The sequence below is a fragment of the Cupressus sempervirens genome, chromosome 9 (genome assembly GCF_028749045.1).
Source record: "Cupressus sempervirens isolate cs-2001-9-10 chromosome 9, ASM2874904v1, whole genome shotgun sequence".
Taxonomy (NCBI): Eukaryota; Viridiplantae; Streptophyta; class Pinopsida; order Cupressales; family Cupressaceae; genus Cupressus; species Cupressus sempervirens.
Genome location: NC_143126.1, coordinates 819,236,310 through 819,264,081, shown reverse-complemented (window position 1 = coordinate 819,264,081; position 27,772 = coordinate 819,236,310). Strand labels below are relative to the sequence as shown.

General features: G+C 35.3%; 1 protein-coding gene across 2 annotated transcripts in view; it reads left to right on the top strand.

The window, feature by feature from the left end:
* LOC149541206 (peroxisomal membrane protein 11-5-like) overlaps positions 1–12,886 on the top strand; it is an 82,310-nt gene extending 69,424 nt beyond the window's left edge. For both annotated transcript variants that reach the window (XM_089802214.1, XM_089802215.1), the window contains exons 5-8: positions 11,888–11,968; positions 12,084–12,173; positions 12,334–12,507; positions 12,633–12,886. In XM_089802214.1, the coding sequence (XP_089658340.1) occupies positions 11,888–11,968; positions 12,084–12,173; positions 12,334–12,507; positions 12,633–12,668 (381 nt within the window). In that variant the 3' untranslated portion in view covers positions 12,669–12,886. The remainder of the gene's footprint in view (positions 1–11,887; positions 11,969–12,083; positions 12,174–12,333; positions 12,508–12,632) is intronic.
* The last annotated feature ends 14,886 nt before the right edge of the window (positions 12,887–27,772 follow it).

Here is a 27,772-nt window from a genome sequence, read left to right as displayed (position 1 = left end):
GATGAGACTGCCTACTAGTTGCCTGTATGTAGTATCATCAACGAGAGGAGAATTAGACTTCAATGATAACTTGAGACCTTTCTACATGGGTGTAGATGCAGGCTTGCGCTCCTGCATATGGAATTTGTCTAACAAAGCCTTGACATATTTGGACTAAGAGATGAATATACCAGAAGACTGTTGCCAAACCTCAACACCTAGGCAATAGTGCATGAGCCCAAGGTCACTCATATCAAAAGATTGGCATAAACTCTGTTTGATTTCCTAAGTCAAAGGTGCCGAACTGTCAGTGATGATCAAATCATCCACATAAATAACCAGAAGGATGATGTCACTGTCAGTAGTCTTGATGTACAAATTTGAGTCTAAAGAACTCCTCTGGAAGCCTTGGTCACTGAGGTACTTATAAATTTTCATGTACCATGCCCTAAGGGCTTGCTTCAAGCCATAGAGAGCTTTCACCAATCTGGGAACCTAATGGTCTTTACCAACAACCTTGAAACCAAGAGGTTGCGCCATGTAGACCTTTTTGTGGAGATCACTATTCAAAAAAACACTATTGACATCCATCTGATGGAACTTTCAGCCAAACTGTGCGGCCATGGCTAGGACTAATCTGATTGTGCTCATCTTTGCAATAGGAGCAAAGATCTCATAATCAATGTCGTGACGCTGAAAAAAGCCCTTTGCAACTAAACGAGCTTTGTACTTATCCAAAGTACCATTAGATTTGTATTTGATTTTTAAACCAATTTGCAACCAGTGGGTTTCTTCTCTGGTGGAAGATCAGAAAGAACCCAGTTGTTATTCTTCAGTAGGCTCTGGTGTTCAGATGTCATGGCCTATTCCCACTTTGGAATTCATTTAGCTTCGGAATATGTTTGAGGTTCAAACACATTGTAGATGTTGACTATGAGAGCAAAGTTAACAAACTCTTTAGGTTTTCTCTTTTTCTTAGCAGTTCTCCCATCAATGAGCTCATCATCACGAAGATCAACAAGTGTTTTAGCCCACCACTAAGGCCGGAGAGGAGAATGACCAACATTAGTATCAAGAGATGCTCTATGATTAGGTTCCTCGTTTGAAGAATCTGGATCAAACTTAGGTGAAGCATTTATAAATCTAGGTGATCCTAGCTTGAGGTGTCTGTACAGGGATCACTAGTATAACTAGAGCTGCAGGAGCTACTGGAGCCCTCTCGTAAGGTGGACCTAATGGAAGCCTAACTCCCAAATCATGAGCCTTAATAGGCTGGTCTGTTGGATTAGGAGTAGGAGAAACAAGCTTGAATGGTCCTCGCTACTCATCTAAGACTACATCATCACTGTATAGGAGACAAGATGTCTCAGTGTCGATTAAGCGGTAAGATTTGTGAAGATTATTGTATCCAACAAGCATGATTTTCCGACTTTTGGCATCCAACTTGGTGTGTGACACATCAGGGATCCAAACAAAAGCGAGGGAGCCAAAAACTTTCAGTTGTTTGTTTTTGGGCTTGCGACCGGACCAGGCCTCTTCCGGAGTCTTACCTTTGACTGCTACTATGGGTGACTGGTTCAAAAAATAAACTGTAGTTTTAACTACTTCCCCCCGGAACTTCTTTGGAACATGTTTTTGTTCAAGCATGGAACGAACCATCCCAGTGATTTTTTTTTGTTTTGATGTTCAACTACATTGTTCTGTTGTGGTGTGTGGGGTGTGGTTAACTGGCGTTTGATGCCATGAGTATCCAAGAAGCTAGAGAATTTATTAGAACAAAATCCCCCCCCCCCCCATTGTTTGACCTAAGAGTAATAATAGATTTTCCACTCTTTCATCCAAAGGTTTAAACTTCTGGAAGATGGGAAATGCATCTGATTTCCTTCAAAGAAAATATACCTGCATTTTTCTACTGAATCATCAACAAACAAAAAAATACTTGGACCCAAGAATAGTAGGAGTGGCCATAGGGCCGCAAATGTCAGCATGAACACGTTGAAGTACCTGAGAAGCTCGTCGTAAATTGCCACTGGTGAAAGGTGTGCAATGTTGCTTCCCAACCTGACATGCATCACAAACTCCATGTTGCTGAGTCTAAATCTTTGGCAAACCGAGGACAAGCACTTCCGGAGCAAGCTTAGAGAGATAATGCACATTTAAGTGCCCATATTGTTGATGCCAAAGTGTGCTAACAGAAGACCAACGAGCAGCCATAGCTAAGTCCTGAGAATTACTAGAATTAGTAAGTTGGAAAAGACCATGATCCTCGAGACCTACTGCAACAGTAGACCGAGTCGCCTTATCAATGATAATACACTAATGTGAACTAAAGGTGACATCCAACTCTGGAGAATGTTGCAACAACTGATTGATTGAGAGAAGATGTAGTTCCATCCCTAGAATGTAGTACACATTGAGGAAAACGAGATTCCTCCCAGCAGACTGAATTTGAATGTTGCCTTTGCCAACAACGATATACTCTTCTCTACCACCAACAATAAAAGAATCTGAACAAGGTTGGTAGTCAGTGAACCAGTCTTTGTCGTAGGTGAAATGACGAGAGGCAATTGAATCAATGTACCAGGCAAACAACTTCACATGATATGCAGGTCTTTTAGCCATGAAGGCGTAAAAGGAAGATTTTGTTTGCTTAGCGTGATTTGCACTATTCTCTTTGGGTTGCGCACTTGATTGCTTAGATTGGGCAGCTAAGCATTTTCGACATTCAACATTCATGTGACCAAACTTGTGGCAATAGTTGCATTGAATGTTCTTGTTTCAAGAGCCTTCTGAATCTGGAGCAGAGGATTTTTGCTAAGACTGTTGAAACTTGCCTTTATCCTTTTGAAAGCTAGTAGCAAAGACTTGCTTTGTGGAAGTGGAGCTGGAATTGCTACTGAACTGTTGTATCCATCGATCTTGTTGAAGCAGGAGTGTGCAGAGATCTATGAATTTCAGATTAACACCAAAAAAAGTGATGTTGAGAGTCTCGATAAAATGCTCATAGGACTACAATGTCCTCTTCCTCCATCTTGCGACCAATGGCAAGCAACTGATCATGGATTTCCTAAATCCTATTCAGGTGAGCGTGAAGCAATGTTCTCTCATCCATGATAACAGAAAATAGAGTGTTCTTAAAAAAGAAAGCTCTTCTTTTTTCAGAAGTCTCATGTAGATTCTTGAGATGTGCCCATATCTTGGTAGCTGTCTTGTTGGATGGAATTTGAGAGAGCTGATCATTAGCTACGGATAATTTGAGAATTCCACCGCCTCCTAATTATTCAGATCCTATGTATCCTGATCAGTACCAGGGGCAGTCGGGCGCTGTAGAACAATTTGATCAATATTTTGATATTCAAAAATTTCTATTATGCTTTGCTTGCAAGTGCCATAATTCCAACCATTGAATTTTGAATTGCTTTGGAGCAAAGTATTAGTTAGAGATGCCATAGCACGTTTTTCAATGAAAAAGCGTGAAAATCTGTGAAGGCATGTACTTTGAGGCAAAAAAATGGAAGACCCAAAAAAATTGAAGGGGTACCTAGAAGAGCTCAAAAAACCTAGAAAGAATATGTTATTGGTTTACGGATCCGCTGGCTGAAAAATTAAGGCACCTAGAAAAAGTTGACGACAACCTAGTTGAGCTCTCTAAAAACCCGTCAAGAACTTGTGATCAGAAAAAAATTCAAGCCCCAAAATTAGGGTTTCAAATAGAAATGTCATGGGCTGAAAAAAAAGCTTGAAATCAATAGTGAATATGCAGCGAAAAACAGTTTCTAGGTGCGAATCTGTTATTGAGGATTTTAAGAAACCGTTGGTGTCGCTCGCAGCCCTACATGTGCAAAAAAAAGGACAGAAATGCCCAAAAAACAATCACGTTTTTTAAAAAATGGCCCAAAAAAAACATGAATATTGATGGTCAATATTCTCAGATAAACCCTAGTTCAATGCAAATATTTCCGAAAAATAATTTTGAAATTAGGGTTTGATAATTTCAAAAAAAAATTATAATTTTCGAAAAAAATTAAAGAAGTGGCTTTGATACCATATTATGAAGTAATTGGTAAATATTTGCTTGATATTAACAGAGACCGAGAGGTCAATATATACAAAAGAATAAAACGATTGTAAATAATAGAAACATTTTATTCTAGCTAAAAGAAAGATAAAGAAGCTAACATATAACTACAGACTAACTAATATTAGAAACATTCTAATATTGACAATAGATAACCATTAACTAATAATAGAACCTTTCTAGAATAGAAACATTTTATTCTAGCTAAAAGAAAGATAAAGAAACTAACATATAACTGCAGAGTAACTAATATTAGAAACATTCTAATATTGACAATAGATAACCATTAAGTAATAATAGAACCTTTCTATAATCGTAATAAACAGATGGTGTCGGCAAGAAATAAAATGGGAATGTTAAATATTGAAAGATGAAAACAACTTGCTTTCTAGTGAATCTATGTGGCATATCCTATCAACTTGCCTCTCTTATGCTTTTCTCTAAATCACAATTATTCACACAGCATTCTTCTTCAAAGTGTGTAGTGAAAAAACTTCACCAAACTGTGTTTGAACAGAGGGTTTAAACATGATTTGAATACCTATTTGGAAAGTGATTTAAATACCAGACTTTAACATTGCAACAAATAACGATGGTATTTATTTTCTTCTCTCCTTTCACATTCTACTACCAAAAGCTGTACTCTTCCATTGCATATTTGAATGTCTTTCCAGACTTCGGCTTGTGATTACACCTCATACAATTTCTTCACTGCAAATCTTGATGGCACAATGCTACCACAGCACAGAGATTAAATGGCTTTAGTACAAAAATTGAAAAAATAGAGCCAATATAGATTAAATGTGATCAAACCATTTGTGGAAGACTTAAAACTGAAATATTTAATGAATAAATCTGACCGGGATATTAATGGATGAATTCACATTACAATTCAATGGCTTATAAAATGTCAACCAAACTATTTGAGTGCAACTTCTGAGCTAATTATTTATTAATTTAAAACTCCACTAACCTTATAATTAAAGATGTAATATCTTCCAACAGTTTTTCTCTTTGTTGTTTTAGGAGTCCATTTTTAACATCATTTTTTGGGAATCAAGTGTGTATTCAGTGGCAAGTCAATCTGCACAACCCATCTTTTATGATGCAAATTGTTCATATTTAATGTTAGTAGTCAAAGTTTTTAGTAAATTATATTGAATTCATCTTAACATTATTTAAATCCTGACAAAGCAATACTATTTCACTTTTCTGTAGTGCTACTATGGCTGTAAACTTTTAATGTTTATCTTTGTTAGCGTAGGAAGTTTTCTTTTCTGTTTTCAATTCATGATTATTTACTTTGGAAACATTGTCTTTGTAAATCTATCTAAAGAGCCTTCTCTCCTCTGTTTAGTATAACAATACAATATTGATTTACCATAACATAGTATTAGAGCCAATGTATGGGGTATTTTAGAATTTGGCAAGTTTTTTAAAATAAAATTCATGTCCTCTTGTTTTTGGTGAAGTTTTTAATAAAAAATCCACGGGCTTTTGGTTTTCTGAAATTTGAGAAATCTTAAACCTAATTTTGTTTGCAGACTTGAAGTATTTTTCATCTGGGATTTTTGATTTCTGTGGGATCTCTGTTTTCAGTCCTGCATCAGTCCTATCTTCCAGCGTGTGCGATTCCCAAATCAAGGGTTTTCTCCTTTGCATGCTGGCCTCAACCTCTCTCTTTTGAGATCGTGTCTTGTCTGCAACTCACTCATCATTCTAGGTTTGTGGTATTTTTGTCCTGTGGTCGTGCGTTTGGGAGATTTTGAGTTCTATTTAGGTAAAAAACCCTTCTCCTGGTACCATTTTCACTCAGTTCGTAGAGCCTATGGGGTTCATTCCATTTGTTTAGAACGTCATATTTGCCGTGAGCTTCCTTTCTTGGTTTTGATCTAAGTTACCGATGTTTCTAATGTTGATGCAGGTGTGGGGTGCTGATGTGTGGATGCACATATTTTTGTTCTTTGGGATTTTGGATGCGTTTGGGTGCATATATATATATATAACCTTGCCTAGCTATAGCTCTAACAAACACTAATATTTCTGACTTTTGACATTACGTCATAACATTTAGCATACAATGCCAATGCAACTGAGAAGAACTCCAAGGCTGACTAAATCACATTCACCAAGATTAGGCCATTTTTGAACAACACTGATGATGACCAAGCTCAATTCAATGGCAATGATAGATTTGCATTTGATTTACCCTGCCATTTAACTTAAAAAAAACTGAACTACTCCATATTTATCTCTCAATTCAATTTATATCAGCATTGAATCAAATTACATCTAAGAATTTCACACACTTTCTTCCACATAACAGTAATGACGAAAATGGAAGATGCAAACCTTAAGAAATTGATCCACAATACCTCAGCTGTAGGATCAATGCTCAATTCTAAAACTCCAAACCCTTAGCCAGATGCTTCAATAAGTATATAATAATCAAGATTATTCTCCTTAGCTACAACAAATACAATAGGAGATGTTGGCCAATTGTATACTTCAGCACAATTGCCAAGAACTTCTCAGACTCAATCCTTATACTTCAGCAAGGGCCACAAAGTATCAGAACTCAAAAAAAGCCACAAAGGCATCAAAAGCAAATAAAATATCCTAGCATGTTTTTCTCAACAAATGTGCTTGTATTTATAACCTCCAGATTCTCTTTTGTTGCCAAAATGTAACTTCACTCAAGAAGCTTTATCACACAACATTAATTAGAAGCTTCCCTTAGATTCTTTCACTTGACTTGGCTTAACTAATTAATAAATGACTCTTTCCAATGATAACTCATCCTTCAACTTAAGTGAAATTATAAAGTTAAATTATAACTTTATAATAAGCCATTTAATTATTTAATAATAATTTGGCCGCTAAAAGTATAATAACTCCCAAAATACTCATCATTTAAATATGCTGTCTGAAATAAGAGTCATACCTATTATTTTTCCATGTGACCAAATGCACTTTCCAGAAATAGAAAAGGTCCATCTCAATCAACACCAACTTACCACAAATAGTAAGTACACAAAACTAAGCTCAAATGAAGTCCAATTTGAGCCAAACGAAGACCAACCTGTAGCTTACTAAATTATGGAGAAGACTCTCTCAAGCCAAGCCACTGCCTCAGAAGACCCTCTACCCACAATAATTAGCCTACGAGGATCACAATAATAGGCTAATCCTTGAAACTCTGATACTAACGAAAATGGGGACATTATATATGTGTGTGTGTGTGTGTGTGTGTGTGTGTGTGTGTAATGTTGTCAACTATAATTTATGTATGCAAAGAAATACAAGAAATATACAAAAATAAACTATTCATTGAATCATTATCATAATCAAATTGAAATAATAGTAATGTCTAATTAGTAAATTACTCAAGGTCAAGATTCCAATGCAATTTGAATTACAAAATCAAAACATAGTTCATGGTTCAATGTTGATCAATCAAGAGTTAAGGCCCAAGATTCACAAATCACATTCAGTGAATCAGAATCATAAGGATTCTCAAAAAAATCCACATTCTCATCATCTTCTTCTATTACAACACTTGCAAGTTCATTTGAACCATGCATGTTTCCAATTGTGCTAGATGCACGTGCTATGATATTATCAACATCATCATTTGTCATCATAGTAAGATCCTAAAGTGTTGCATCCAAGTTTGCACATTCAAGGGCTACATCCCAAAGCTTGGTTGACCCTTCCTTGTATCCATCCTCCTTACGTGACAAAACATGCAAGTTGGTATGTTTATAAACCAAGTCCTCATCTTTTTTTGAGCCCAACCGGTTGCGCTTCACTGAATGGATATAGGAGTATGTACTCCAATTCCGTTCAGCAGCAGAAGAACTTGCAACTTGAATAGTGTTCATAAAAATTTAAAATGAAACATGCAAATGAAAAACAAATTAGAGAATGTTAAACATTAAAGTGTAGAATACAATTGCTAAATAAACAAATAAATGAAAACTTACTTGTGAGAGGATCTTGATTGCAAGAGGTTGTAGATGCTTGAATGGTTGACCATACATGTACCACCATGTGATATCTCCTATATGTCATTTTGGTCCTTTATTGCATATGGAGTAAGTTTTGATCTTGAAGCAAATAAGTCAAATTCTAGCGTCACCTTTTTGTGCATTTCACCATCTGGGAAGAGTCTTGCAAATGCAGTGTAGCACCCAATAACAACTTCTTCATCTGTATACGGTGCAATTCTATCCAGCATAGCAAGTATTTCCTGGATATAGTACCTTGGAGTTAAGGCACATGCAAGGAGGTGCAATGGGGTAGTCATCCTCTCCCAACGATGATGAATGATATTCTCCACATTTTTGTACAAGGCTTCACATTTTGTGGGGTTAGTCTCATGTGCTTATATGGAAAGCTCTACCTTTTCTACCATGGTGTCCATGCCATTGTACACATTCCCCAAGCAAGGTACATTTGTATCAGCAAAGTGCAACATAGTCATGATAGGCTCAGTGAAATCCAATACAAATTGCACATGAGCCCACCAATGCTCATCCAAGATCTTACCCTTGACCTTCAAGGCTCTCTCTGAATTCGAAGCCTTCCATATATCCCATTGGTTACAAATAGCCATTTGGCCCAATACTGATCGCACATTCAGGAATCGTTTTAGAACAACAGTATGAGATGCAAATCTAGTCTCAGCAACCTATAAGCAAGTTGACAACATGACATCAAATATAAAACAAAGTTATAAACAAGAAATAATTTGATAATTGAACATGAATTTAAAACTTATTCAAAATAAATAAATAAATGAAACTAAGTAATTACAATTTTAAATCTACCTTCAACAACTCCAACTTTGAGAATGACCTGAATATAGATTGCGACATGTGGTGGTTTGTCACAAACATTTGTATCTCCTCTCCCTCTTGATATATTTGCTTCACCTAATCTATTTGGGTGCCAATTTGTTGCATGACCAAGTTGAAAGAGTGTACAGTGCATGTTGTCCAAAAAATATGGTCGTATCTAGACTCAACCAAAGCACCTGCACCCCTACAATTCATGGCATTATCTGTAACCACCTGGATGACATTCTCACTACCCTCCATTTCTATTGCCTCAATGGGAATTCTAGAAATGAATTGTGAATCCTTAACTTGTCCTTCACAATCAATAGCCCTCAAAAACATTGTCAATGGTCGATTTCTTGTGTCTTTCCATCCATTAGACAAAATAGTTATGCCGGAAGTTTTCCAAGATGTCATAATTGGTTGAAGAGCTTTGTCTATAGAAATATTTTCTTTTTGCAAAAGAGTAGTACGCACCTTTTCAAACTCGGGGCTAATGTAATCAACTGGTGCTCTAAGGATGGCTTCAACCATTTCCTTCCAATATGGCGATCTTACCAAATTGAAAGGAAGACCATTGGCGTGCAATTGCTTCATCAACAATCTCTCTTGCCTCCATTTTGAATGCTTTATCCAACGGACCTTTTTTGCGGGTAATAACTTCTACTTCATCAACCTCCTCTCCCACTTCCAAGAATGGATGTTTAGAGGATGCAACATGATCGGTGGGCACATTCATTTTGCTCTTTGTAGATGAAGATTTGTACGAACTCTTTTTTGATTTGCTCACTAAACAATCAGCAACCTCTTGTTCTTTTATGAATCCAGCTAACTGTACATCACTCAACCTTTTTTCCATCTTTACTTCCCTTGCACAATGCTATTCCTTTACCAAAATGGCCCATAAAATGAGCTTTGACCCAAGAATATGAGTTGTTGAATGGTTTACTATGACATATATTGCATTTCTAAATGTATGACCCACCCCTAGAAACCTTTGATGATCTTGTGGTGTGTCTCCATAATGGAGATGCCACATCAATATTGAAGTTATCACTTCGTTCAACTTGCCCTACTGCTGAACTTTGACTACAAGTAATGGTCATTATTGCACAATAAAAACTATGAATCTAATAAGAAAATAGAAAAAAATAACTTAGAAATGTTTTAAAAAACTATGAACATGAAACATACAAGTGCAAATACACAATACAAAAATACTAAAAAAAGATGCCTACACTCCTTCATTTCTTCAAAAAAAGAAGAGAAATCTTGAAAAAATTCTTCCAAAACTTGAAAAATTCATGAAGATCTTAAAAAAGTCACTAAAAAAGCTCATGAAATGGATCAAATGCTTACCTTAGATGATTAATCGTCCTTTGTGGAAGCTCAATAGACACCCTACGAATGATCCTCTTCAAAACTAATGACCTTGCTTTCAAAAGGCCACAATGGAGACCAAATGAGAAGAGAGCCCAGCTGCAAACAAAATGGGAAGAATGGGCAATGAATGGCCTCTTTTAGGGCTGTTTTAGGGTTGTGAGGCAAATAGGAGAAAAAATATAATAAAAAAACCTATTAAACACATGTTTTAATAAGTCACTCAAGTGATTGGCCGCTCAAATCATCCGGATGCTCATAGGATGCGCTCGGATGCTCAACTGATGCTCTCCCAAGCACCCCGTGCGCATCTGCAGGAGAAAGGTGTGATTCTTGGTAGGATCTCTCGCACACCCTACCGCATCCATGCACCAGAATGCATCCGCATCCGCATCCTCCCTATTCCTAGACACATCGGTAACTTAGGTTTTGATGCGATGCATTTTCTGCAATTTGTGGCAACACCCATGTTTAATTTTCATCTAGATCAACACCTTTCCAGAGGTCATTTTGTAATGACAATTGGTTTTTCCGAACCTAGGGTTTGAACGTATGCAAAAGTGTGTCATGATTGGTGTTGCTAGTCTTAGGGTCTTTTGATATTTCCCCCAAAAACAAATATATCATTTGAAGCTCTTGCGGTTTTTTCACAAATTGTGGCTTCTTTCAGTCTATTTTGAATCATAGTACTTATTTGCAAAAGTATTTGGCGAATCATAGTATCTTGCAGCTGCTCTGGGTCACACCTAGAGTTGCTAGGGCAACGGTTTGCACAAGGGGTTGATGATTTTTTTTGTGGTTTCAGTTTGAGAAGTTGATCTTGGTATCTCTGGCTATAGGGAGTGATACCTTTGTTTCCCTACATTTAGGTTGACAAGCTTTTGGGTATCTTGGTCATTTCTAGAAGTTTTGCAGAATGAGGGAGGGTCTCAGAAGTGTTCTTATTTTGCAGAATGTTTGAAGAGAAGGAGGTAGCCTTCTATGCATTTGTGACCAAAAGACCTGCAAATTGTCTTCTGTAGGGTTGGTAAGACGATGGCCATTAAGGGAGGCTATTAAAATATTGTAATGTTTTTTTTTATGGTCATCTTGGTTAGTTTATGAAGCTGCCTTTTTTGTCTTCAGTTCAAGATTGTTTGTTTTAGAAACATTGCCTTTGTCTCCTTTGTTTTATATAACTATGCAACATCGATTTACCATAACACAGAAAAGTAATTATCATTTGATTTGAAAAATGATTCTATCTAGGGGCAAAACCCTTTAGTCAAGTGTGTATATGTTTGCATATTCAGAAAAGGAAAAAAGAAAATGAGGATTAATTGTACCTGGATAGGGATGGAATGTCAACCATGTAAATGGTATTGTTTTTGTTTGTGTCTAAATTACACCTTTGAGCCAATCATCAATGTCTCATGCATATGTAATATCCTGTATTACTGATATCATCAAGTACAATTTAATGTCTCCCCAAAATTGTCTTAGTTGGAAGAGGCAGCACGTATGATTTTTGATATGCCTACCTACAAAATTTATTACACATAATTGATAGTTAGTATAGATTATTTTTTTCCCATGTTTCAGTCCTAATGTTACCTTTTTTCCTTTCCAGAACAAGGAGCGAACTGATTTGATTTCAAAGGTTGCTTTCTATTGTTTCTTTGGTGCAAATGTTTGTACTACATTGGTAGAGGTTGGTTATTTCAAGTACTAAGCTTTGGATTCTTCCATCATTTCTTTCTATTCTTATAAATCTATTTGGAAGTAAGTGATTTGATTTAAATTCTGGTTTGTCAAGAGTTTACCAGACTTCAGAGATTAGTCGTCTGAATGTAGCTATAAGAAAGCTGGAGAAAGAGCTAAAGAAAGCAAAAAATACTGGTGAAGAAACTAAACTGGTAAGCATTTAAAACAATTATTCTGAAGAAATGTTGAAGATAACACATCTAGATTCTCTTCTTGTTTGATCAGTAATTTAAGTTAGTTGAGAAATAAATGGTGGCATGTGAGAGAAGTAAATTCAATATGTATTTTACTCTATGGTCCGTTGGTATGCAGGAAGAAGAGCGTCTTTTACAGCTGAAGCAGTCAAATGCCAGGAAGTTAAGTCTGGCAAAAGCTTCTATAGATATAATTGTTGCAATTGGTCTGCTTCAGTTGGCACCCAAGAAAGTCACACCACGTGTAACAGGAGGCTTTGGATTTATTTCTTCTCTCATCTCTTGCTATCAGGTAGTGAGTCCTACAACATTATTATATTGGAAAGATGTTTGGCTATTTTTGTAAGTCTCATGAACATTATAGACAGTTGCATTTCGTGCTGCTCAGTTATCTGATAGCTGGCTTTTCTTTTGCAGTTACTGCCTTCACCAGCAAAGGCAAAGACGACCTAAAAGAAAGTACTGTGAGGAATCATGGATTTGGGGGAATTTGTCATAGTTTGATAGACTGTAGGCGGGCTGTTTGGGTTAATGTATTGAATGGCTAATTGAGACATAGCTAATTGGTTTTATAAACCTACGCTAAAAATGTACAAGTTCTTATGTAATAAAATGACATAAAAATTTACTAGTTCTTATGTAATAAAATGACATTGAGTTTTTTTCTGTGCTATGGATTGTCAATGTAACCACCATGGATTTGTTTTCTTATTTAACTAATCAGTGCATGATTAGGAATTGTCTACGTTTCAGTATCTCTTAGCCATCCTTTTTATATGTAGCTTTTCACCAAAGAATATAAAGCAACGCAATGCATCAAAATTGAAAGACATCCTCACTTATTGGCTTCATTAATGATGTTTTATCTTATTCTAGAACTCAATTCCTATGTGAATTCTTTAATGCAGAATAAATGGCTGATTTTGAAGAGCATCTTTGTCCTTCCACCATTGAATTACTTTATAAGGGCAGTTCTGAGATGAGAAAAATAGCCTACTCTGTTCATAAGAAATCTTGACATGTCTCGGAAGTTGAAGAATCTTGTCTGTCCCATGGAAATACAGGCTGATTTATCCATACATTTCATGAGAAATATGTTGAATATAAGGCTTTTACTTGGTATTAATGCCTAGTTTTTATTGTTAGTTAAAGGCTAGGAAATTGGAAATTACAGGGAATTTCCATTGGCATTATCTTTGCACAACCCAAATGAAATGTTCTTCATGGATGTTCAATGTTGGGATGGTAATAGGACCGTGAGGTAAGTCATGTATATAACAAATTTTGGAAATGCATTCATAAAGTGGTGGAAGTGGATATGTATTAATTCAAGTTGGGCATTTTATTTTCTCTGTGAGCGTGAGAGGCATGGGAGGGAAGATGGAGAGAAATATAGTTTAGTATAAAAGGATTATTGTACTTACCAGAAAAAGGGTTCGTGGTGGTCTATCATATCAGATGCTTCACAAGAATTACATGATGGCATGTATAAAATGGCTCTTTGTTAATTGCATGTATGTTTCGACAGCAATCTTAAATATGTGAAAACGGCTTGCTAGGGAGCTGCCATAACAGAATTATGATTAATTGAAGTACAGATGAAGTTTGATTTTCGTGAAAGATACAATTGTTGTACATAATAAAGTACCTCAATTACACTGTTTATAGAAGGAATAACGGAGATTAATGTGATGAAGGTTGTTGAAAACGTGCAAAACATGTAATTCTTGCCGAACCTATACAATCTAATCTTTTTCATAGCATTTTCCAAATATTTAGTGAGAGGTATTTGTCAAAATCAAAGTCAAATTATGCAAGCAATGACAAAACATTATCATAAATCATGATAATTATTGAAGTGTTTTATAAAAACATTAGTGTGGTAGAAGAGCCGGGTTCAAGGTTGATGTATACCTATGTTGTTGTCAGGAACCAGTGCAATTAATGTTTGTTATTATTGTCGAGGGCTAGGTAGTTGGGCGACAGATGATGATGGCTGACACCCGCACCTCCTCGACACATTTATATACCTTCATATTATGGTGGTCGGGGTGAAAGAGAAGAATTGTTAGTGTTGTTCTGATACATTGTAAAACATTGCTGAGATTAATGGAAATGCAGATATGAGTTCTCTATATTATATTTGTTCTATTACATTTGCTTCCATTATCGTATGTCATAAACTTTGTCCTATGGGGCAAACATTTTGGTTCCGTTGCTTATAAGAATCTAGACATGGCGAGAGTAAAATAATGGACCAACCGCTGAATGATACGAGGGTACGAGTGGTAATCAAGAAGATGAAGACATGTTCGAAGAGTTGTTTGAAGGTGAAAGAGTAATGCTGATAGACTTTGCAAAACATATTGCAAGCATCGATTGAAACTCACATCCGAAGGGAAGCGACACAGGAGAAGGTTCCTGCGATGTGTCCCGTGGTGGACGGTTGATGTGCCGCCTACCAAGGCTATTGACACAACGTTTCATTGCCTTGTGAGAAGAGGACAATAGAGAGAATTGATGTCAACAGATCCACCGAAGCTATGGAGAAAAGAATTGTAGTAAGGAGAAAACAATCGTAGTAAAGAGCGCGGTGAGAGCCGAAGGAGGCGGCACATCCACTAACACATTTTGGTGCATTTCTGACGAATGATGTTTGCAATGATGTTTGAGATTCGACGAAACATTGGGAAGCTTTACGTTGCTTCCGTCGTTGTCTGATGAAAGTTTCATAAAAAATAAAAGACATCAAAATGTCGCTGCCTTTGTAGGAATTCTAAGGCACATGTCTGTCAGACCTCTGACGAGAATAATTTACCTGCGATGAAAAAGCTCATTGTATGTACAATATTTGTTCGGAAAGTCGATGACTAATTTTTGTCGAAATTTTGATGAAACCTTATTTGTAATTTTTCTTTATATACAAAAATGTTTATAAAATGTTCCAAGAATGGAATAAATGACTGTTTATACATTTATTGAACTCTTGTTACTTTGAAATCATAAATGAATGTGTCACATCGTCTTCAAGGTCTGATCACAAAATTTGTGCCAAATTGTCTGATGCAGAGGAAGCACTGGTTTCCAACAAACTCACCCTTTTTCCCTCCTAGACACAAGGATCCAACCAACGGTTCAATACTTCAACAACATACACATACATTGCATATTTCAGAATCTCTGAGAATGCAAAGAAAATAGAATATTGATTTCTGTCTTGTCTATGCATAGTGCACTTGTTTTCAGAATCTCTGAGAATAAAAAGAAAATAGAAGATTGATTTCTGTCTTGTCTATGCCTAGCGCACTTGTTGCCTGCCGAATCACCACAGGGGCTTCCACATATGTTGAACAATCAACATAATGGATCCATTTTTGGGTTCGGATGCTTGGCCTCCCATTTGAATTTTGTGATGAAAAGATCTTCCACTAGGTTGGTAACTCCTTTAGCCAATATGTTACTGCAGATGCAATCACAATGGGAAAACAAAGGTTAATGTTTGCTCTCTTCTACGTCAATGTGGTTATTAATAAGTCCCTTCCATATTTATTACACAAAAGTCTAAAAGGGGGAGTTGACCCAAGCCTTAGTCATTGGAAATGCTATCCTCAACTTCCAGAGATGCTCTAAACAAGGTCATGTTATTATGGATTGCAAAGTTCCAGCTCCCAATGAACCTAAATTGAGGGAAGGTGCTCTTCCCCATCAAGCTTTGGGGAATAAGTGCAAAAGGAACAAACTTCTAGTGAGTTGGAGGACTTTACTCTCTTTGGTGTTCTTTTGGAGATAATAACATTACTTGTCCCTAGGGTGCAGAAAGAATTGAATGAGAAGGAAAGAGTTAACTACCAAGGCTCTCGAGAGGAAGGTGAAATTCCTCTCCCAAGAATTATGGTGTTGAGGCGGCAATGAAGATCTTAGAAACCAAGCCTAAGATATCAACTCTAAATAAAAATGAGGACATAAAAGTAGCACTCATGCTGCAAATCAACCCTCTAGAGTAACTTTGGAAGAGATTGTTAATTTGAACCAAAAACTAAGGAATTAGGGGAAGTTAGTCCTAAAAAATCTAGAAAAGTGTAATGCTTCAAACTTGAGTGTTGACAAAGGGCATAAGGTGTACCATGGAAACTTAAACAAAACTTGTACATGCACCAATGAAGTTGTATGACTGATGTGACAAGCCAATAGTTATGAATGCAAACAAAGATAGTGACATTCTTTACTAATGTATTAATGATAATATTAAGATAACTATCACTACTAATAAAACTAGTGACCTTGTGCATCAAAGATAATGCTAGAAATAACTATTTGCATTACAAAATTTGAAATTACTTCTAGAATTATTTATGGCAGGATTGGTTATGGTTGTATATTAATTTTAATGCATCCAAGTACAATTGAACCGTATCTTATGTACACTGAGATTATAAATTCATATCAAGTACCAAACTGAAGTAATTCTTCACAAGTGAAAATAACTATGTAATTAGATACATAGCTGTAATTATTATTGACACTAAGAGAACACATTTTCAATATATTGTTGACGAAGCATTAGTGAACGATGCATGATCACGTAAGGTTTAGTGTTGGAACCCTCACTTTTGGTTTGGAAACCCTTGAATAGGATTATGGATGCAATGAGGGTAGATAATAAGCCCATTAGTATGTTTGAGTCAAGTATGGTGACATTTTGTTGTGATTTGGTCAATTAGGACCTAAAAGTTGTTAGTGTTGTTCAAATGTGCATATACCCTACATGGAGTTAACAAGGGTAGATTGGGCCAATTAGGTGTTAGGAAGAGTCAAGAGCTCACTAGATACCATTTTGGACCCAATGGAAGTGAAATGTGGCAAGATGTCTAGAAGTTGCATGCAACTTGCAAAAGTTACATTGCAACATTGCAAAAGTTGCATTACAACATTGCAACTTTATCAATGTTGCATTGTGCAAGAAAGTACAACTTTTTGCATCTCAGTGCAAAATCAGTTATGGAGGCTTTCTTTTAGTTGGAACATGAGTAGGAAGCATATGTAAGGCTCCTAGATCAATTGGACAGAGGTTGGAAGTAAGTTTTCACAGTTTGCAATATTGAACTAAGTGGCAGGCTTTGCATTTCTTACTCAGTTTTTCATGCAACTCGAGAAACTTGTAGTTAATGGATTGACTAGAGGTTATAATGATTGTTTTTAGTTAGATTTTCATTAGACCTTCATTTTTGTATAGTAGTTTTCTTTGTTTTAAAGTTTTGGTGCATTCAACAAAATTAAGACCGTAACTGTACAATCTTTAGCAGTTCTAGGGTTTGAATACAAAATTGCCTCTGACTTGGAATTTCACCATAGAAACCTAAAAACCATTGTGGAAAAGAAAGTAGGGGGTATTTACAATATGTTGTAGTTGGGAGTTTTCAAGGAAGTCACTTTGGTGATTTTTGCACTGAAGCCTTAGGGGTATCCAAGACAAACATTTGTTTTAGGTATCATTTGGAAAAGCTTTGAGTAAAGCTTCAAAAACTGAAAAAAAAGGTCTAATTGGGGTTCATTCCTACTAGGTCTGTTTCTCTTGATTTTGCATTCAACAAACTATCAAGTTGAGTCATGCCTGCAATTTTGGAGGTGTTGAGTCAACACATCGAGCAAACCTTGATAAAAGGGCGGTTTTGATTGATTTTCTTGGGAGGCTTTAGGAGGAGAGTTTGTAAACCATGGATAACTTCACAAGAGGAGTCCAAACCTTGTAAGACTATCCCTCACATTATTGAGTAGATTAAAAAAAACCAGACTTCTAGAGCCCTATCATAGTGGTATCTGAGCCTAAAGATTTCGGCAAATATAAAGTTTCATATCAATTGCAAAATAAGTTGGTGAAACTAGTAGAGTGACCAATGCAAAGCTTTCCAAGAAGGTGTAAGAACAAGAAGAGAATAGGTTGCTTAAAGAAAAGTTGGATTTTCTAGAGAACAAGATTGGTGAGGAGGATACTTCTTAAAGGACTAATTAAGGATGAGGCAACCCAAAGAAGGTCCTTATTCATAATCAACTGCAAAATAGCATGCAAGGAATGTAAAGTAGTTATAGACTCTCGTTCTATTGATAATAAATATTCAAGGAAGCATTTAAGAAGTTGAAATCAAGTAGAATGCCTCACAATAACCCATACTAGATGCCTTGGTTAAATAAAGGCTAACATGTGTTAGTTAATGAACAAGAATGGGTTGAGTTACCACAGGGGGATATAAGGACAAGGTTCTTTGCGATGTGTTACCCATGGATGCTTGCCATCTACTCTTGGGTAGACCTTGGCAATTTAACATAAAGGCACTTCATGATAGGGAAAAGAATTCATACTCTTTTTAAAAAGATGGTGTCACATATAAGATTCAGTCTTTCCAAGATGTAGAGGAAGTGAAACCTACGGTCCTAGTGTATTACTAGTAGAAGAGAGAGTTCATGAACAACTTAAAGAAAGGGGATTGGGTAGGACTTGCCCTAGTTTTGAAACCCAAGGAAGAGAAGGGAGATAAGAAGAAAACATGGATCCCTACATAAATAAGCACTTTGTTAAACAAGTTAAATGACATAATAAATGATGGAGCACCAAGTACTTTGCCACTACAGAGAGAGATTAGTCATGAAATTGATTTCATACTAGGGGATTCCTTGCCAAATAAAGAAACATATAAGAAGAAACTGCAACAAAATGAAGAAGTGGCTAGGCAAGTGCAATAATTATTAGATAGTGGATTGATTAGGAAAAAAAACACAAGTCCTTGTGTAGTTCCCATAGTCTTACCACCCAAGAAGAGGGGTACATGGAGGTTATATACTGATTCAAGGGAAATTAATAAGATAACTATCCAATACAAGTTTCCAATACCTAGGATGAAAGACCTTATGGACTTCTTAAGAGGTGCACAATACTTTACCAAGATTGATATCAAAAGTGGCTACCATCAAATTTGGATTGAGGGAGATGAGTGGAAAACAACATTCAAAACCACATAGGGACTTTATGAATGCCTTGTCATGTCATTTGGGATGACAAATGCTCATAGTACTATGAGGTTCATGAATGAGTTCCTAAAGGATTTAGTATACTCAGATGATATATTGACTTTTAGCAAGACTAAAAAGGATCAGCTTAGGCACTTGGAGATTGTATTCAGAAAGTTGCACAAGGAAAAAATAATAATTAACCTTGATAAGTGTGAGTTTATGAAGTAGGAGCTATGTACCTTAGTTTTGTGTTTCCAAAGGTAACTTGAAGATGGATCCTTATAAGGTAGAGGCAATCTTGAACTAGCCCCTTCCCAAGTCTATAAGTGAGGTAAGAAGCTTTCATGGATTGGCTCAATTCTATAGAAAGTTCATTAGGAATTTTAGTGAGATATTTTGGACAACAATAGTGGGCATGAAGACAAAAAATTAGTGGACAGAGGCTTCTAATAAAGATTTTGAAACATTGAAGCATAAGGTAGCCACCTAACCAATATTAGTTTTCCCAAGCTTTGACAAATTATTTACAATAGAGTGTGATGCTAGCAATGTTGTAGTAGGAGTAGTCCTAAGCCACATAGGCAAACCAATATATTTCTTTAGTGAAAATCTCAATGATACAAAAAGGAGGTATCCATCATATGAATTAGAATTATGTGCCTTAGTGCAATCCCTAAGAAAATGGAGCCACTATCTATCACCCAAGGATTTTGTAGTCTACATAGAGAACTACACACTTAGCTTTGTCAATTCACAAGATGAGCTTAATCATAGACACACGAAATGGGTGGAGTACTTGCAGACGTATACCTTTAGTATCAAGCATACAAAGGGGCAGACCAATAAGGTTGTTGATGCCTTAAGTAGTAGGGTATTGACTACCCAAGAAATCTAGTGAAGAGCATTGGGGTTGACAACTTCAAGGAATCATATAAGGATGAAGAGTTTTCTAAGGAATACAAGGTATAGTGAAGCTTTTGAGAATAATTTTTGTAGTGACTATTCATATCATACATTGTAGAATGACTTACTATATAGAGGTGGACAATTATATGTACATAGAGGGTCTGCGAGAGAGAACTTGATTCGAGAAAATCACAATGGTAGTTTGGGGGCACAGTTTGGTCTCAATAAAAATTTGGAGATAGTGCAAAGATACTATTGTTGGCCTAGGATGCAAAGTGATATCAAAAGATATGTTGACAGTTGCACCATTTGCTAAAAAAGAAGGGGAAATCTACAAATGTAGGGCTTTATCTACACTTACCCATTCCTAATAGGTCACAAGAATGTGTCAGCATGGGTGTTGTAGCTAGCTTTACTAAAACCAAAAAATGGATGTGATAGTATTTATGTTGTGGAAAATAGGTTTAGTAAAATGACCCATTTCATCCCATGCAAAGTAATAAATGATGCCTCTCTGATTGCCAACCTATTCTTCAAGGAGGCCTAAGAATTCATGATTTACCTCTTAGCATAGTATTAGACATGGACTCCACATTTGTTGGACATCTTTGGAAAACCTTATGGAAAAGTTTAGGAACTAACTTGTCTTTTGGGTTTGCATACCATCCTCAAATAGATGGGCAAACTGATGTGGTAAACATAACCCTAGGAAACCTTCTAAGATGCCTAAAAAAAGAGTATGGACAATCATTGGATCAAGTGATTCATCAAGAAGAGCTTGCCTATAATGACACAATGAATATGAACAAAGACAAGATCCCATTTGAAGTGGTATATAGAATGCATCCCAAGGGCGTAATGGAGCTCATAGATCTCATAGGTTTAGAAAAAAGAAGTGGATATGTAGAGGAATTTGCACTTGTTATGCAATAAGTCCATGAACAAGTTAAGCAAACATTGATTGAAAATACTCAAAAGATCAAAGATAGGGTGGACATGAAAAAGAAGGGTATCTAGTTCCAATTTGGAGACCTTGTAATGAACATAGAAATATTACCTAAGGAACCCCATAGTAAATTAAAAATGATAAGAATTGGCCCTTGAAGAATTTTTAAAAAGTATGGCAATAATGCATATAAGTTAGACATGCTCACAAGCATATCTTTGTCCCCAATCTTCAACACAAAAGATTTGATACCCTATAAGGGTCCTCTAGTGGATGGTATAGTGATACCTATTGTTGAAGACATTGTGCTTGAGTTGCACCAAGTACCTAATCAAATTCCACTAAAGGCTAAAAGGATATAGGGTTATAGAGTTGCTAAGAAGACCAAACACCAAGTCTACATGGAACATTTGATAAAATGGAAAGGTTTACCATTTGCAAAAGCTACATGGGTCAAAGAGTATGACTTCAAAAGTTTAGCTATTGATCATTCACTCTCATCACCTCCTATGACTTGAGCTCTTTTCACTTTGGGAGAATGGTGTAGGGGCACCTAGGGTTTAGTGTTGGAACCCTCAATTTTGGTTTGAAATCCCTTGAATGGGATTATGGATGTAATAAGGGTGGATGATAAGCCCATTAGTATGTTTGAGTCGATTATGGTAATTTTTTTTGTGATTTGGTCAGTCGGGACCTAAAAGTTGTCATTGTTGTTCAAATATGCATTTAGCCTATATGGATTTGGAAAGGGTAGAATGAGTCAATTAGGTGTTCAGAAGAGTCAAGAGGTCATCATACATTATTCTAGACTAAATGGAAGTGAAATGTGGCAAGATGTCTAGAAGTTGGATGCAACTTTGCAACTTTACAAATGTTACATTATGCAAGAAATTGCAACTTTTTAAATTTCGATGAAAATTAGTTATGTAGGGTTCCTATCAATTAAAACACAACTAGGAATCATATATAGGGCTCCTAGATTGATTGGATAGAGGTTGGAAGCTATTTTTCACAATTTGCAATATTGAACTAAGTGACACATTTTATAATTCTCATATAGTTTTTCTTGCAACTCAAGAAACTTGTAGTTAATATATTGAATAGAGGTTATGGTTATTCTTGTCAATTATATTTATATTGGACCTTCATTTATGTACAATAGTTTTATTTATTTTAAAGTTTTGGTGTATTCAATAAAATTCAGACTGTAACTACATAATCTCTAGCAGTTCCATGGTTTCAATACAAATTGCCCCAAACTTGTAATTTCACCATGGAAACCTAATGAACATTGACCACAATAAAGTAGGGGATACGTATGTTGGGAGTTTGCAGAGAAGCCGCTTTGGTGATTTTTGCACTCAAGCCCTAGGCGAGTAGACAATGTGCCCGTCTAATTTGTAGGACTAGATTGGTTTGAGAAAATAAATGATTGGAAAATTTTGGCATCATTTAGGAGAAACTATGTGTCTATTTGAGACTTTCTATTGAATCATTGTTTCCACCTTATTGCAAGAAACCTCAATGCTTCACCTTGTACAAGCAAAATAGGCCCAAAACTCAACTAGGGCATTATACATAGGTTGTAAATGTAAGACCTAGAAAATCCATGAGGTCTCCCAAAAGGATATCTGAGATGAACATTTTTTTAGGGTTTATTTGATCGAACTTTGAGTAAAGCTTCAAAAACTAAAAATAGAGGCCTAATTGGTTCTTAGTCCTACTAGTATGTTTTGCTTGATTTTGCAATAAACGTTGAGTTCAAGAAACTATCAAGTTGAGTTAAGTAAAGTGTGCAATGGGTTGTTTAGAGTTAATACACTCTTGATTGAGTCATGTCTACATTTTTGGAGGTGTTGAGAAAACACATTAAGAAACCTTAGTAAAAGGGTGGTTTTGATTGATTTGCTTGGGAAGATTTAGAAGGAAAGTTTGAAGAGCATGGAGAACTTCACAAGAGGGGTCCAAACCTTGTAAGATCATCCCTCCCATTATTGAGTAGAGTTCTTGCGTAAAGTTCAAAAGAAGTGAACTCCTAGAGCCCCCTATTAATGAAACTATGTTTTAAGTCTTTACTTTTTTGTATTTTAAAACCTTTTGCTTCTAATGTATTCTTCAATAGAATGTTAATGAGGCCATGTTCTAATGGAAAGACTACAATGTTCTCAAGATGATGATACATGTTTAAATTGGAAAAGTGACATTTAGTGTTGGAATTGCAAGTGGTAAGTCTTGTACTTTCATTGATGCTTCTAAGTTGACATGAGTTGATTTAGTGATTCTAAGTTGAATAAGGACTTTTTTAGTGTGGTAGAAAAAAATATCAATTCTCATTGAATAAAACTTAATGAAAAAAATCACATAAGTTCCATGTCTACAAAATAGGTATGTATTCATCCAAAATTTTGTGAACCATTTTCTATAGTGCAAGGAAAAGTTTGTTGTTATTAATATCCAACAATGCTCTTTAAAAACATTGTGAAATGACTTGATGTAAAATATAACTTTCTTTATACATTTCTATATCGTCTTAAATTGGAAGCTTTCCAATTTAATGAAGGTTTAGCACCTATTTAATGAGAGATCATCAATCTCTTTGTGCTTCATCTTCTTTCTTTCCTTTTCCATCCTTTCTCCTAGGTAGAATTGGAGTGAAATCTAATAGATGCTCTTTAAAGATCTTATTTTTAAGGCGTTAATCTAGAGGTAGGATATATTCTCCTAGGTCCTCCCTTCCCTTCATTTTGTCACTCAGAATATGCTCTTCACACTAAAATAACTACACCTTGAACTTTGTGCCAAAGTTATAGGATCTAGGACCTATTTTGGGATCCTAGAGGGATCTTAGAGGTTCTAAGCCCTAATTGTCAAGGACATAATGAGCCCTTGACCAATCAAGGGTGTAGTGTGCCCATGATGGGCCAATTAGGGATGTAGTACATCCCTAGTTGGGCCCTATTTTGGTTTCTCTATTTAGGTCACGTGTATGGATAACTTTAGGGTGTTAATTTCTAGGAAGTTTGGCTTGTTGAAGCTAGTCAAATCTAAACCCTTTATAAGCCCTTCTATTTTATCTATTTCTCTTATATCTAAGAGTTCTATGATCAAGCACTCACAAGTTCAAGCACTCTATCTATCAAGCATTCAAGTTTTCAAGTCTTCAAGCCTTCAATCATCTTGCAAACAATTCCTCCATTGAAGATCAAGGATTAAAGTATTCAATCCATTGAAGGAATTTATCTAGAAACATCTTCTTCAAGATCCTTTTTTGCATATTCCACGTCCATCCATCTTCATCTTCTTGGTCCAAATCAATTGGTGAAGTAAGAAAATTGCATTCGATTCAAGAGATCCTACTATTGTATGGTGAATTTGTACATGTACTATACATTCTATACTATTTAAATTATTTCAATTCAAGGTTAATTCCTGAAGTAGGGATTGACCAAGGAAAACCCCCTATCAACAACAAAAACCCTTCTTTATTGTAGGTTGCGAATATCATATTGATGAATAGGTTACAAAACACTATGGAATTAGAATCAATATCACACTCATTCCATCAAGGTCCATTAGATCGACCCTGATGATCCAATAGTGATAGGATCGAGCTTGATGATTCAATTTACCATTGATAGACTGTCGAATGACTTTTGGATTTTGTTTGTGGCACATTCTTAAGCCTAGATATGATGATACTCATCCATTTTGATCAGTACAACAAGCATAAAATCAAGTTTAGGAGGTGTGTCTTCTACCTTCCTTTTCCTTTCAATATTTTTACTTATATCTAACTCTATCTTATTATCTCATCCAAGGTTTTCAAGGATTTGGTTATCTTTGCCCTTCTTCCTATACCTAGTTCACATTAGTGCTCCTTTCTTGTTTGAGTAGCACTAATCTTTCTAGATCTATCTCTTTGGAATTGGGAGTGAAAGGACTTATCCCCTTGAATTCCTCCTCTCTATTATGTAGTGTGTGTTTATGTGATGAACTTAGGCTTTATATCCATGCTTCACATTTTCAAACCACACAATTTCAATAAAAATACATAGGAAAATTGAACAATATGAGGACATGAGGTAATTTATATAATTTTTTATAGTTAACATTTGAAATAAATTTGCACTCTATTGTAATTTTATATTACTAGAATATATTTTCAAAAAATTAAACTATACATATCTTAATTTTATTTTGCAAACCCATGAACCATTAAAATAACTAATCCACAATTTTAAGTTCTATTTCATAGTTTTTGTTCTAATGGAACACTTAAGGCCACATTTCTTCTTGTATTAAAAATGATCAATAATCACTACCTCAGAGCTATTTGACATCTAGCAATAAGAAAATAATATATTGTTCTCTAGAAGAATCTATTATTCAAGTCTTGGTTTATCATTTACCAAACATTACCTATGAAAAATACATTGATAATAAATCCTAAGAGACTTCTCTACAAAATGATAGTTGACATTGAATCAGGACAACCTTGTAATCAATCTCAATTATATCAAAGAGTGGTCAATATGATTTAGAAGATACAATTATAATTGAATAGCACTTATTATATTTAAGAAATTTAAACTAATTATTTGTACGTGAGAAATATAACATTCCTTTCAAATAACCATTTTTACAATGCAACTAAAAATATATTATTATCTTCTGATTCTCAAATCCCTAATTGGATAACAACAAGAAAATATCATAATATATTTTCCTAGATGAAAATCAAAATTTTCTCTATTAACTTTTTTCTTTTCCGCTCAATACTTGATTAAAAAAGAAAGTAGAAAGACAACATAAAAATATAAATCAACAAAACATACAAGAACAAATGATCATAAAGTAATTAACATAAATGTATCAAAATTATGCTTCCAAAATATAAATTCATTTCTTATCATCGACACATTAGGTTATAAGCACCATTAAGAATTCCTAGATATGATAGTGTTGTTATTTTATCCTTATTTATTTTATTTTTTGCATCAATGTTTCGAGCTACACTTCGTGATCAATTATTAGGATAAGCATAAAAAAGTCACAATGAAAATAAATAAAGTTGCTAACTCGAGAAAGATAAAAAGAGGGAGAGTTGGAATAATAGAAGTTGTAAAGCACAAAACAATTGATGTAATGGAAAAAATAATAAACAAATATATAATGAATAAATTATATATGTTACCCATGGTTTTGTTTTCAAAATTTGAGTTTTTTTAAAATTTTAAGTTCATCCCTTCAAGCCATCGAACCTTGGACATGAACCTCAAGGGTTCAAAGTTCAATGTTCAACATTGTCTATGCATCATGTTTAGCTCATTGGTCTTTTTCCTAATGCAGTTATGTTAATCCTTAACATCAAAGTTGAACCAATGAACCACTATATTCAAAGTTTATGATTGCATATCTTTTGAGTCTTCATTAAATGTAGAGTGTGAAACTCTCGTTTAACAGTTAAGCATGTGGACACTCTCTATCAAAGTTGAACTTCAAACCTTCTATTTTATGGTTCAAGTTTAGAGTTCACAGTTTGCTAGGGGAATTAAAAGATACAATATGTTATTCCTTTGAGCATCTCATTCCAAGATATTCTAGTAGATGAAATTGAACTTTCAAACTCTTATTTCATGGTTTAGAGTTCATTGTCCTTAAAAATAAAGAGAACCATCAATAGGCATGTGGTGACAAATCATTGCTAAGCACTATCCAAAAAAGGTGAAGTGGCACTCATTTAATGATGATTGGAAAGGGTGACAAACGAGTGAATTTTCTACGTGTGAAGAGTTAATTATTTATTAAAGGTTACAACTGTTAAAACTATGAATCTTTGATAGACAAAACAGTTACAATGATAATGATAACAGAGAATGTTCTTACTTGAATAATTGTTATGCTGAATATGTGTTCTACACCAGTGCTCTGCAGGTTGCTCACGATCAGCCTTCTTCCTGTCTTCAGATCATGGATGAATAGAAGAGACAGATGAATATGATTTATTCTACAAACTATATTATAGTAAACAATGTAATTTGACAAGTCATAGGTTTTGGAGATGCCAATTATAGATGTCCATTCTCTGTGATTTGTACGACACATATATACAATATGGAAAGCCATGACTCTGAAGAGTCGTGACTCTATGTGGCCTTTGATCACGTAGTGTCATGCCTCTTTGGAGGCATGTCTTAGTTAAAACAAAACAAATCATAAGGTGCTTAGGCAAGAAGCTCGATAATAGCATGAGGCCCGATAATAACATATTTACCGATAACAATATGGAACCTGATAACAGTAGATTAGTTAACTACTATTGATCATACAATACACATTCATAGCCACATATACATAAGTATATATATATTACATATATGTAGGTATGATAATCAGTAGTAACAATTCATCTATAAGCACATATTAGTATATCAGATAAACAATGTTTTACTTCTACTGATGCTAAAACATCAACACTTCCTCTTTAGAAAGGGAGAGGTAATACATCATTAGAGTGCTGCAAGTAATCAATGAAATCAAATAAAAAAATCATTATGTTATCAACACAATGTATATTAGAATCTCTTAGTTATTTGAAGCAAAATAAAATATTTCCTATGATCTCTACTTGCACTTAAGCAATGTCTACAAATGTCAATAGCGATAAAATTTCATGATCTCTAATTGCACTTAGGCAGTG